The sequence below is a fragment of the Pongo pygmaeus genome, chromosome 15, assembly GCF_028885625.2.
Source record: "Pongo pygmaeus isolate AG05252 chromosome 15, NHGRI_mPonPyg2-v2.0_pri, whole genome shotgun sequence".
Lineage (NCBI taxonomy): Eukaryota > Metazoa > Chordata > Mammalia > Primates > Hominidae > Pongo > Pongo pygmaeus.
Genome location: NC_072388.2, coordinates 59,201,793 through 59,215,543, shown reverse-complemented (window position 1 = coordinate 59,215,543; position 13,751 = coordinate 59,201,793). Strand labels below are relative to the sequence as shown.

The 13,751-nt window shown below is 33.5% G+C and overlaps 1 protein-coding gene across 8 annotated transcripts in view; it reads left to right on the top strand.

Moving 5' to 3' along the window:
* Positions 1-13,751, top strand: part of C15H14orf39 (chromosome 15 C14orf39 homolog) — an 81,702-nt gene that overhangs the window by 52,505 nt on the left and 15,446 nt on the right. For all 8 annotated transcript variants that reach the window (XM_054449227.2, XM_054449226.2, XM_054449223.1 and 5 more), the window contains exons 12-16: positions 1,440-1,525; positions 1,621-1,679; positions 4,313-4,374; positions 5,962-6,140; positions 7,891-8,035. In XM_054449227.2, the coding sequence (XP_054305202.2) occupies positions 1,440-1,525; positions 1,621-1,679; positions 4,313-4,374; positions 5,962-6,140; positions 7,891-8,035 (531 nt within the window). The remainder of the gene's footprint in view (positions 1-1,439; positions 1,526-1,620; positions 1,680-4,312; positions 4,375-5,961; positions 6,141-7,890; positions 8,036-13,751) is intronic.

The following is a 13,751-nucleotide window of genomic DNA, read 5'->3' as shown; positions in this document are numbered from 1 at the left end:
TAAATTTATTACAAATAAAAATGTATATACTTAGCAATTCTACTGCTTGACATCTACTCGAAACAAATATTTGAAATATTTATACAGGTATTTGTACCAGGAGACATATAGAGACATGTATTCTCCTTGCAGGTGTGTCCAATCTTTTGGCTTACCTGGGCCACACTGGAAAAAGAATTGTATTGGGCCACACATAAAATACACTAACACTAACGATAGCTGATGAGCTAATAAATAAATAAATAAAATAAGACCTTGAAAAAAATCTCATGTTTTAAGAAAGTTTACAAATTTGTGTTGGGCCGCAGTCAGAGCCGTTTTGGACTGCATGCAGCCTGCAGGCCGTGGGTTGAACAAGCTTGGTTTAAAGCATACATCAAAACAGTAGCATCACTTGTTCTTTAAAGGAGGTTGACACTTTTTCTTATAGTTGAAGAGCATGGTAAGATGACAGAATTAAGATCAATGTCTGTTATAACAAAAATAAATGAGATGAACTTTTCTGTTAAAACTATATTTTCATTTTGAGTCAAATAACAAAAAACAGGGACTCTTTAAAATGAGTGATTCAAGGAGAACAAAAGGCTTGAAACAAACATTAATAAAACAATGGTTTAGATATTGATATTAAACAATTTGTTTTTGATACAAAGTCTTGCTGTGTCACCTCCAGGTTGGAGTGTAGTGGCGCCATCATGGCTCACTGTAGCCTTGAAATCCTGGGCTCAATGGATCGTCCCACCTCAACCCCGCCCTCCCGTCCCCTCTCCCTCCAGTAGCTAGGACATCAGGCTACCAAACTCAGCTAATTTTAAAATTTTTTGTAGAGATGGGGTCTCACTATGTTGTACAGGCTGGTCTTGAACTCCTGGTGCTCAAGTGATCCTCCGGCCTCAGTACCTGAAAGTATTGGGATTACAGGCATAAGTCACTACTCCCAGCTAGATATTAATATTAAACAATTTAAAGTCAAAATGGAATAATAGCTCTTTTATATGTATATAAAAAGGAAAGTTTCAGCTTTTAATCTTTTAAACTGTTGTTTTGCTTTCCTATGTTAAATTTGAGAGGTTATAGAGAATGGAGGGACACAGAAATCAGATAATCAGTTGAGAAAATGGTAAGATTTAGTTGATGAGTCATGAATATGGGTGGTATAAATTTTAAAAGGTGTATCTTAAATACAGAAATACTACTACAAATCATTACTATATTTGTCAAAAACATTAATTTCTTAAACTTTTTTGTTTCTCAGTATTCAACTTAATGTTTTGTATGTAGTGGTTTCAGTTAATGTGTGTAGTTGTTGATGTTGATAATGATGGTAATGATGATAAGGATGAAATGCTAATGAAATGAGAGTTCTGAGTTGCTATGGCAAGCAAAAACTTTTTATTGCTTTGTGTAGCCAAGTCAGATGCTTAATTTCTTTCTTTCAGATATTTAATGACTCTGCTGTGGATAACCATGCAAAATGTTCACATATTATGACTATCAAAAGTTCACAAAAGTTTATGCAAGTCAGGTAACTTTTAAAAATAAGAAAATGCTTTAATTTCTGAAATAATTTATGGATATCAACTCAGAAAAAATACAAAAATTATATTTATTCCATTTTAGATTGTTAACCCCACAGAAACAATCAAATTCCAATCAGTGGTCGGAAAAAGGAGATAAAGGTATTTGCCATTTATATTTTTTTTCTAAGAAGTAGGGGTAACAAATTATGTCAGGTTTTTATATTAGTCAAATAAATTGTTTGGATTGTTTGCATCTGTGGTTAACTGACCATGCATGCCTGGCTTTAAAATACATCTTCCCTAAATTTAAAACAAACACATTTTATTGTAGAATATTTGGAAAACAAAGAAAGATATAAAGAAAACAAAAATATCACCACTCAGACATAACTGAACATCATAAATACTGGTGCACACCGTTTTTTTCTATCCATTTTTATTCTTTTTCCCTCCAAGTTTGAATCATATTATATACATAATTTTTTATTCTTTTTTCCCACTTGATATACTGTTGAGGTTATTTCTCTATGTCAGTAAATAGATTTTATTTGTAATGACTGTATAATGTTCCATTGTGTGGATATGCCATAATTTATTTAGTCATTCTTTCATGTGGAATATTTTGGATTTTTTTTTCAGTTTTTTTACTATTATAAATAATGCCTCTATATTCTTTTACATTAATCTTTTAATACCTTGGACTATTTTCTTTGAAAAAAGTTACTGAAGGATCACAGGATGTATATATGAATTTATCATCCCCAAGTCATCTAGCTTTTCTAACTTTGGCACATCCTTGAAAATATGAACTCATTCTCTCTATGTATATACGCACACATGTGTATACATGTATGTATTGTATATTAACATAATCACATGTGAGTGAATGTATATATAATGTATACCACACAGATGGATATATATTTTTGGTAAACTAATAATGCATAACAATTGCTCTATTAAAAGTATATAAAAGTTCATCCCTTTTTGTCTGATAACTGACTTTTGTTTTGAAGTTTTAAAAATGCCTTATTCTGACAGCATGAAATAGATGTATATTTAGAATGTTCATTTAATATACTATGAGTCTTTTTCTCTCACTTAGTATAGGATTCACCCAACACAATATGCTTATTCCACATAGATGTTCCTTCTGGGAGAAAAAAATTATATATTACCTGTGCAGGTGATCTGTTTTACCTGTTTATAATCTATATATGCCAAGCTGACAAGAGTGTTAGACAAGGAGGAATAGCTAATCTCTAGGAACATGGGGAAATGAATATATCTCACATAGCCCTACCTGCTGTTGAGCATATATAGTGAGGCTTTATACCCAAGAATAAATACAATTACTTTGGAACTTAAAATTTTTTTTCAATAATTTTCAAACCCAGCTTTTGAAGAACTAATATGTGGTAAAAATCATACTTATGACTTAAATGTAAGAGACAAAAACTATAAAGCTCTCAGAAGATCAAACAGAAAAACATCTTCATGACTTCAAGATAGGAAAGGATTTCTCAAGCATTAAAAAGTCCAATCATGAAAGAAAGATGGAGAAATTTGGCAATATTAAAATTAAGAGTTTCTGTTTATCAAAAGATACCATAAAAGAGTACAAGGGCAAATAATATATTTGAAGTACATAAAACTTTCAAAAGAGTAGTTTCCAAAATGTGTAAAGAACTTCCACAAATGAAGAACAAAAAAGCAGACAACCCAATTAAAAATATGTGCAAAGTATAAAAGTATACACTTTAGAAAAGAGAATCTTTTGTGGCAGATAAACATATGAAAATCAGGTAACTCAAAATAAAACTACAGTGAGGTATCATTACACATCCACCAGATTAGCAAAATTCAAAAAGTCTAACAATACTAAGTAGGAGAATGTAGGACAATAGGAGTTCTCCGTAAACTATTGGTGGGAACTCCATTAATAAATGACTACATATTGAGACCATACCTAAATTATAATTGGAGCTAATCATTTTGCCTGGTGATATTGAATGATTTCCTGGAGTAGTTCAGAATGACAGATTACCACAAAAAATTGGTACAAGCGTTTGGAAAAATTTGGCATCTAGTAAAATGAGAGATATACATACCCCATACCTCATAGTTCCAATCCTAGGTATATACCTAGAGAAATAGAAGTACATACGTACAAGGATATATGTAAAAGAATGTTCATAATATCTTTGGTTGTACATGAAAGCAGAAACATTTCAAATATCCATTTACAGTAGAATGGATAGATATATTGTGTTTGTGCAATGGAATACTTTACATCAGTAAAAATAAGAGAACTGTGTCTTTGTGCAATAATATGGATGCATCTCACAAGCATATGCAAAACAAAAACCAAAACATAAGAGCATACATATGTTATTTTATTATATAACATTTAAAACAGGAAAAATAGGCCATATTATTTAGATGATAAAACAATATAAAGCAAACTAAAGAAATGATTGTCACAAAAGTCAGGATAGTGATTACCTCTGAGGAGCAAGACATGGTGAATATGAAACCTTTTAGAGTGCTCATGATGTTGTATTTCTTTCCCTGGGTAAAGAAACAAGGGTATTCTCTTTATAATTTTGTTTGTTAAACTGTTCATATTATGTTTTATTCTCTTATCTGTATGTGTTATGTTGAACCATATGAAGTTGCCATTTTTGTAGGTTAAAACAGCTAAATATTAGCAATTTCAAATGGCTAGACTAATGTTTTATTTTACAATAAAATTACAAAAAGAAAAATAGTTTGTTCTCATATGACAACAGATGCTGAGTATGGAGATAAAGGGACAGTAAGACAAGTAAGAGAATCAAAATGTACTTCACAAGTAAGTCAAATGTTTGATCTCTAATTTCTAAGCAAAAATTCCAATTTAAAATATTATATCTATTTAAATTTCAGATTTAGTACAATGATTTATGTGAGATGTTGTTAGCTTGGTGATCAGGTTTCTAGAGAGTTACAGATTCTATTTTTCAGATTAAAAGATGAAGCCACAAAACTTTTATATGAAAATATACAAAAATATATTATTCGGCCATAAAAAAGAGTGAAATTTAGTTATTTGCAGCAACGTGGATGGAACTGTTGGTCATTATGTTAAGCAAAATAAACCAAGTACAGAAAGACAAATATCACATCTTCTCACTCACATGTGGGAGCTAAAAAAGCGGGTTTCAAGATGATACAGGATAGATTGGTGGTTACCAGAGTCCAGGAAGGGTAGTGGGGAAAAAGGAATGTAGAGAAGCTGATTAATGGATACAACTATATAGTTTGATAGAAGAAATAAGGCCTTGTGTTAGATAGATCAGTATGGTGACTACAGCTTACAGCCATCTATTGTACCTGTCAAAATAGCTAGAAGAGAATAATTCAAAGTTTCTAGCATAAAGAAAAGACAAATATTTAAGGTGATGGATATCCCAAGTACACTGATTTGATATTTACAAATTACATGAATGTGTTAAATTATCACATGTATCCCAAAACTATGTACACTATTATGCATCAATAAATTTTTTTAAAAATTAAAAAACGTACACAAAAAGTTATCATTAGTAAGTGACAATATGTATTGACCATAACTAAATAATGATTGATGAAAATAATTTTGTTTGGTAAGATTGAATGATTCGCCACGGCAATTCAAGAGCAGTGGTTGCCATAAAAGTATCTTGAAACCATTATTTAAATAGTAGAACACTTTACTGATGATAGATGTAAACAATGTATATCAAGTTCAGTCGAACTATTAAAGGTTAAAATAAGAGAAACAACAAGTAGTATTTTGCTGTAAAAAACACACGTAATAAGCACATTTTAATTTTTTTGATGAAGGGACCCAAATTATTTCTGTAATGGGATTTGGCACAACAAGCATATTTGAGAAATCATATCACTACTCTACAAAATGGCATAAAGGAAAATTAGTATTCAGATTCTCAATTATTGTAGAGAAAGTAGCATAACAGATTTATAAGGTGAAAAAAAGTGTGAAAATGTAATTAATCAATGAGAGCAAGATTGCTTAAAAGTACATCATTTTTCACTTCCAAGGAGATAGCATATGTGATTGTTCACCCAAAGAGCATATTGTGGAAATTTTAAAAGAAAAATCATTCCTAGTCTTTTTTTTCATCAATTCCAATATGTTCTGGCTGTCATTTACTTTTTCAGGTAGAAGTGGAAGATGGAACTGGAAAGAAAAGAAAAAATCGGATAAATATTTATTTTTCTATATTTTGATATATGTTTTAGTATTACTTTCACCAGTTATTCTTATTTCACTTATTTTGTCTGTGAAATGTTAACATCATGGATTAATAAGGTATTTTCCAACTCATGCATTTTTATGTATGTCGTTAATGCAGCAGCATTTGTTTTATAGTTTTCTGTTACTTTGAATTTGCAGGCTGTATATACTGAACATTTTGGGAAGCCAATAGAAAATGATAGTGATGAAGTAGAAGAGAGAGCTGAGAATTTTCCACGAACGTCTGAAATCCCTATATTTTTAGGAACTCCCGAAGCTGTGAAAGCACCTGAGTCATTGGAGAAAATAAAATTCCCTAAAACCCCCCCGTTCAAAATGTAGGATTTTAATTAATAACTATTGTTAAATTATCTGTATGTTGAATTATATAAATAACTGATAGGAATAGTAAAATGCTTAGTACCTGTAACTTTAACAAGTTTTTATTATGTAGTATTTCAGGCATACAAAGAAGAGAAAGACTAATATAACACACTTCCATTTATCCATCACCCTGTTTTAACAATTATTAATTCTCTGCTGTTCCTGTTTCATAGACCCTCTTCCCCATTTTTCCTGCAACATTTAGCTGAAGATGGCATAAATGCCATGTACTTATAAAGCAATAGTGTGTAGATTTAAGATTTTTCCAAAGGATAAAGAAAATTTAAAATGTAAAGCTAAGCCTAGCATAGTGGCATGTCCCTGTAGTCCCAGCTATTTGGGAGGCTAGAGGAGGAGGATCACTTGAGCCCAGGAATTTGAATCCAGCCTGAGCAACACAGTGAGACTCTATTAAAAAAAAAAAGTCAAGCTAAAAAGCTGTTGTCACATATGGTAGATTGTAGACTTATCATCAATTAATATTCCATCAGTCATTTCTTCATATGTTGTAGTGTCTGAAGCAAGACTTGCCATTTTTATTAAGCAAGCTCTTTAGGCATAAATATCTCTAACATGATTATTAAATTTTGGAAAGCACATATTTGTAGTTTGCAGCCAAGAAAATAGTGCTGCACTTAACCTTTATGTTTAGTCCATTATCTTCCTTAACAACCCTGAGGCTTCTCTAAAACATATGTCAAGCAGAATTCACTGCATCAGGATTGTTTTGCATCAGACCTGTACTGTACTTCCGTATTTTAAATTGCTAATAAGAGTTATTGATTTGAATGTTATGCTGTTGACTCAAGCACAGCACATTCAAAATGGAACTCATCATCAAACCTGAGAACTGTAAAGGAATGTGAGCTCATACGCTAAGACCTCTCCCCATGGATGAGAAAACAATGATCTGTAAAGTTAAGTGACTCATTTATGGTAATAGAGATAGTTATGGCAGTATCATCAGATTTCTATTAAATTTAACGAACACTTAACTGTGAAGGCACTGCTCTAGACATTTTATAAATACTGCTCATTTAATATTCACAACAGCCTTATTAGGTATAGGTACATTATTATCCTTATTTTACAGAAGAGGAAACAGAATCACAGGTGATACAACTAATCAACGTTAGAATAGAAATTTAAGCCCAGGCCGTTCTGGCTCTAGAATCCATGCTTTTAACCACTGGTATAAACTGTCTTGTCTAATTATTTTTCCCAAATAATATTATAATTTAACTTCCTTATACATCACTGTAATGGCTGGCTTCTCATCAACACTAAAATCTTGTAACTGGCATTCAAAATCTTGAAGACAGTATAGTGTCAAGGTTAAGAGCTTGGACTTTGAATCGTGATTGCTGCATTCACCTGCCACCTCTGGCACTTATTATTATTTTAAGCAAATCATTTAACCTTTCTGTGCTTCAAAATTCCCTACCGTAAAATGGAAATGATAGTAATAGTACCTATTTCATAGGGTTCTTGTGAAGAATAAGTAAGTTATGCCTTATTTAACTTTATTTAACATTAGTCTCCACCTCATACAATCCTTTCTCCATAGGATTGTCACTTCAATAACTACTTCCTACATTTCCCTGCTATGCTAATTCTCACCTCTATGCTGTTGCTTATGATGCTTACCAGTATTCAGTGTTTAATAATAGATTTTTAACATTTTGATGATTTCTTATTTCTCAGTAACAGAAATAGAAATGCAGTACCTGAAGTTCAAACACAAAAGGAATCACCTGGACTTTCTTTTCTTATGAGTTATACTTCTAGATCACCTGGATTGAATTTATTTGATTCTTCTGTATTTGATACAGAAATCTCATCAGATCAGGTAATATGAGAAGCCAAAAGTTTTATTTCTAAAAATTGTGCTCTGGAACTTTGAATAATTTTAGTTCTTTAATACAAAACTGTCTTGGGGCAGATTATCAACAGAAGCATTTAAAAAAAATTCTGAGTATTGATGGTATGACAAAGTTCCCTATTACATTTTGGTTTCAACTTCGGATGCCGCATATTGACATCTGTTCCTTAAAAACAGATCTCAGAATAGGGATAATTTAAATCAGCTAAAGGCAGTTTAAAAAATGAATTTGACTTTATAGTTAATGTGTCTAACTTTCAGACAAACTAGAATTCTCAACATAAAAAATGTTCCATATTATAAATTGGTCTTTTCAACTACATGTGTATACATAGTAGCATTATCACTGGTTAATTTTAAAAGACCTAATATTGGTTTCTACTGTTCAGTGATATGAATCATGATAAAGTGCTTATTTCTATATTTAGAAATTAAAGCTGAAAATTGAGACATGCTTTATTCAAAAAGTAGAAACATTACAGTGTAGTGGTTAAAACTAGACTTTGAAGCCAGACTACTTAGGTGTGTACTAGATGTGGGATTTTGGGTAAGTGGCTTGGTTTCCTTATCTGTAAAATGAAATAATAACTATTATCATAGGGTTTGTGAGTATTAGAGTTTATACACATAAGGCACTTAGAAAAGTACCAACCACTTAATAATCCTACATAAGTTTTAATGTGATATGAGTAATATTGTTATTGCTCATTTAAGTTAATTATATTTAGCCAATTTTATGTGGATTAGAATGTTTTATTTGCATATATCTGACATTAAATTGTTGAAATTACAAATTTATTGATGGATAATATAGTACTATACATGTTATAGTATTTTACATCTTCAACTTTTGTCTCATTTTTTATTTAAATGCTTATTTTAAAAACAAGTAATTCCTAGGAGTATGCTGGGTATGAAAATAGACTATAGTTACTTAATTCTCATTTACAATAATAACATGAATGCAAAATGCATGTATATAAATTTAATAGGAAACATGTACACTTTGAATAAGGAGAACTACAAAACTACTGAAAAAAGTTAATGAATACATAAACACATGCAGTACTTGCATAGGAAAAAAATATTGTAAAGATAAATTTCTTCCCAATATAATTTATAAATATAGTCCAATTCAAATCTAATTATAATCCTGGCAAGATTGTATTTAATTTTTTGTTTTGTTTTTGTGGTGGTGGGATTGGGGAAGGAGATTGGCAAAATAATTAATAACTGTCCTGGGGGAAAGTGGTCAAGAATAATCAGGAAAATATTGAAAAATAAGATTGATGGTAAATTAAAATGAAATTCTAAAAAATTCAACCCCAAAAGGTAGAAAAGAAACAATAAAAAAATACACACAGTAAAAAAAATCATAAAACAAATAAACTTTACACCAAATAATGTGCTTTTTAATAATTACATTGTGCGAATGGGCTGACACTCATTGAAAGACAAAGATTGTAAGAATGGAAAAAAAAAGCAAGACCCAAATATAAGCTATCTATAAGAAACATACTTTAAATATAAAGACAAAGACAGGTTGACAGTAAATGGATGGAAAATGATGTATAATGAAAACTAAGCATTAGAAGGTCACAGTGGCTATAATAATATCATTTCTGGTAGTCTTAAAGAATATTACTAGAAATGAAAGGGACATTTCATAAAGATAAAAAAGTCAATTCATAAGGAAGATATAACAGTCACAAATGTGTAAAGCCTAATAACAGCTTCAAAATACATGAAACAAAAAGTGACAGAATTAAAGAGAGAAATAGACAAAAATTCAAACATAGTTGGAGGTTTTTAATACTCCTCTTTTAGCAGCCGGTAGAATTAGACAACACAATCAGTAAAGATCTTTAATAAGATCTGAATGACATCACCAATCACCTTGATCGAATTGACCTTTATAGTACATCACATCCAGCAACTGCAGCATATATATTCTTTTCAGGTTCTGATGGTACCTTCAGCAAGATACACCATATTCTGGGCCATAAAATGAGTCTTAATGAATTTAAAAGGATTGAAATCAGAGTATGTTCTCTGACCACAGCAGAATTAAATTAGAACTCAATGTGATATCTAAGAAAATCCTAAATATGTAGGCCATAGATCAAAGAAGAAATCATGAGATAAATCAGGAAAAAATTTTATTTATTTATTTATTTTTAATTTTTATGGGTACATAGTAGATGTATATATTTATGGGGGTACATAAGATATTTTGATACAGGCATGCAATGTGAAATAATCATATCATAGAAAGTGAGAGTGTCCATCCCCTCAAACATTTATTCTTTGTCCTACAAATAACCCAGTTATACTCTTAGTTATTTTAAAATGTACAATTATTTTGACTATAGTCACCCTATTGTGCTATCAAATACTAGATCTTATTAATTCTTGCTATGTTTTTGTACCCATTAACCATTCCCACCTGTCCCCAGTCCCCCGCCCCCCAACCTTTCCCAGCCTCTGGTAATCATCCTTCTACTCTCTATCTCCATGAGTTCAATTGTTTTTATTTTTAGGTCCCACAAATAAGTGAGAATATGTTGTTTGTCTTTCTGTGCCTGACTTATTTCATGTAACATAATGACCTCTAGTTCCATCCATGTTGTTGCAAATGACAGGATCTCATTCCTTTTCTCCTTTCTTCCTGTCTTCCTTTAAGCGAAGGTGATTTTCTCTGATGGTGTGATTTAATTTCTTGCTTTTTATTTTTGGTGTATCCATTGTCTCTTTTTCGATTGAGGTTACCATGAGGCTTGAAATTCTATCTTTTTTTTTTTTTTTTTTTTTGAGATGGAGTCTTTGCAGTTAACACAATGTTGGCTCACTGCAACCTCCACCTCCCAGGTTCAAGTGATTCCCCTGCCTCATCCTCCTGAGTAGCTGGGACTATAGGCGCGTGCCACCATGCCTGGCTAATTTTTATTTTTTGTACTTTAGTAGAGATGGGGTTTCACCATGTTGGCCAGGATGGTCTCGATCTCCTGACCTTGTTATCTGCCTGGCTCGGCCTCCCAAAATGCTGGGATTACAGGCGTGAGCCACCATGCCCAGCCTGAGATTCTATCTTTTAACCCATTATTTTATTTTATTTTATTTTTAATTTTTTAAATTTCTTTATTTTTATTATTATATTTTAAGTTCTAGGGTACATGTGCACAATGTGCAGGTTTGTTACATATGTATACATCTGCCATGTTGGTGTGCTGCACCCATTAACTCGTCATTTACATTAGGTATATCTCCTAATGCTATCCCTCCTCCCACCCCCCACCCCATGACAGGCCCCGGTGTGTGATGTTCCCCACCCTGTGTCCAAGTGTTCTCATTGTTCAATTCCCACCTATGAGTGAGAACATGAGGTTTAGTTTTCTGTCCTTGTGGTAGTTTGCTCAGGATGATGGTTTCCAGCTTCATCCATGTCCCTATAAAGGATGTGAACTCATCCTTTTTTATGGCTGCATAGTATTCTATGGTGTATATGTGCCATATTTTCCTAATTCAGTCTATCATTGATGGAATTTGGGTTGGTTCCAAGTCTTTGCTATTGTGAATAGTGCCACAATAAACATACGTGTGCATGTGTCTTTATAGCAGCATGATTTATATTCCTTTGGGTATATACCCAGTAATGGGATGGCTGGGTCAAATGGTATTTCTAGTTCTAGATCCTTGAGGAATCGCCACACTGTCTTCCACAATGGTTGAACTAGTTTACAGTCCCACCAACAATGTAAAAGTGTTCCTATTTCTCCACATCCTCTCCAGCACCTGTTGTTTCCTGATTTTTAATGATTGCCTTTCTAACTGGTGTTAGAAATCACCAGGACTGGTCCCTGGTGATTTTTCTAGTTCCTTTGGTGAGTTCATGTTTTCCTGGATGATCTTGATGCTTGTAGTTGTTGTTGGTGTCTAGGCATTGAAGAATTAGGTATTTACTCTAGTCTTCACAGTCTGGGCTTGTAAGTGCCTGTCTTTCTTGAGGAGGCTTTCCAAGTATTCAAAGGGACTTGGGCTCCAAGCCCAATAACCCTGTGGTTTTTGCATACTCAGAGAGGTATAGCCTTGGTGGTCTTGGATAAGATCTGGGAGAATTCTCTGGATTACCAGGCAGAGACTTGTTATTTTCCCTTGATTTCTCCCAAACAAATGGAGCCTCTCTCTCTGTGCTGAGCTGCCTGGAGTCGGGGGAGGTGTGATGCAAGCACCCCTGTGGCCATCTTGACTAGGACTGCACTGGGCCATACCTGAAGCCAGCACAGCATTGGGTCTTGGCCAAGGCCTTCTGTAACCACTACCTGGCTACCCACTATGTTCACTGAAGGCCCTAAAGCTCTGTGATCAGCAGGTCGTAAAGCCAGCCAGATTTGTTTCCATCCCTTCAGGTGGCTAGTTCCCCTGGCCCTAGGCAGATCTAGAGATGCTGTCTAGGATTTTGAGATTGGAGTCAAAAACCTTAGTAATTTGCCCAATGTTCTACTCTACTGTGGCTAAGCTGGCACTCAAACCACAATACAAAGTCCTTCCTGCTCTTCCCTCCCTTTCCACAGGCAGAGGAGCCTCTCCCTGTGGACCCTATGACCATCAGCTCATGGTGGGGGTCTGCCAGGACACTGCTGATATCCACTCGAAGCGCAAGGGCTCTTCAGTGAATGATGCCAGGCATGGGACTCACCCTTCAGGGCAGTGGGCTCCCCTCTGGCCCAGGGAAGGTCCAGAAATGCTGTCCAAGAGCCTAGGCCTGAACTCAGGGACCCCAAGATCATGCTTGTTCTACCCCACTGTGGCTGAGCTGGTACCTAGTGTACAAGATAAAATGCCCTTTACTTGTTCCCTCTGCTTTTCTTAAACAGATGGGGTCTTTTACCATAGCCATCATAGCTGGGAATGTGCTGGGTCACAACTGAAGCCAGCACCTCTCAGAGCCCAAGGCCCACAGCATACTACCTGGGTATCACTGCTGGTTATTCAGGGCCCAAGGGCTCTTTAGTCAGTGGGTGATTAATTCTGCCAGGACTGGGTCCTTCCCTTCAAGGTAGTGGGTTCCCTTTTAGGAAAGATTTTAAACTGCATTATGAAAATCCAGCCTATCAAAAATTATGGGATGTTGCCAAAGCCAGAGCAAAAAATAGCTTTAAATAATTTAGCTAATAATTACATAATAAAAAAGAAGAAAGGCCTAAAATCAGTGACCTAAGATTTCATTTTGAGAATCTAGAAAAAGAAGAACTAAGCAAACCTGAAGTAAAATGAAGAAACAAAATAAGAGAAATCAGTGAAATGGAAAAACAAACAATAGAGGAAATTAACAAAGTCAAAGTTGATTATTTGAAAATAATTGACAAAATCCTTATATTAGGAATGAAAGAGAGGATGTAATTATAAATCCTAAATATTATGAAACAGATTGGTGAGGGAAACTTACTTTCTAAATATTCAAACATCCTGTAAGGCTAGAGTAATAAAAGGCGTGATAACAGTTTAAAGGACTGATTGATCAGTGGTGTGGGCTAGAAAGTCTTGAAACCAAAGATTTTATAATGTGATAATGATAGACTACAAATTAATAGGAGTAAATTACGCATTCATCTTACACTGTACATCAATAGAAGTTACAGATGCATTAAATCATATAAGAAAATGTTAACCACAATATATTTCT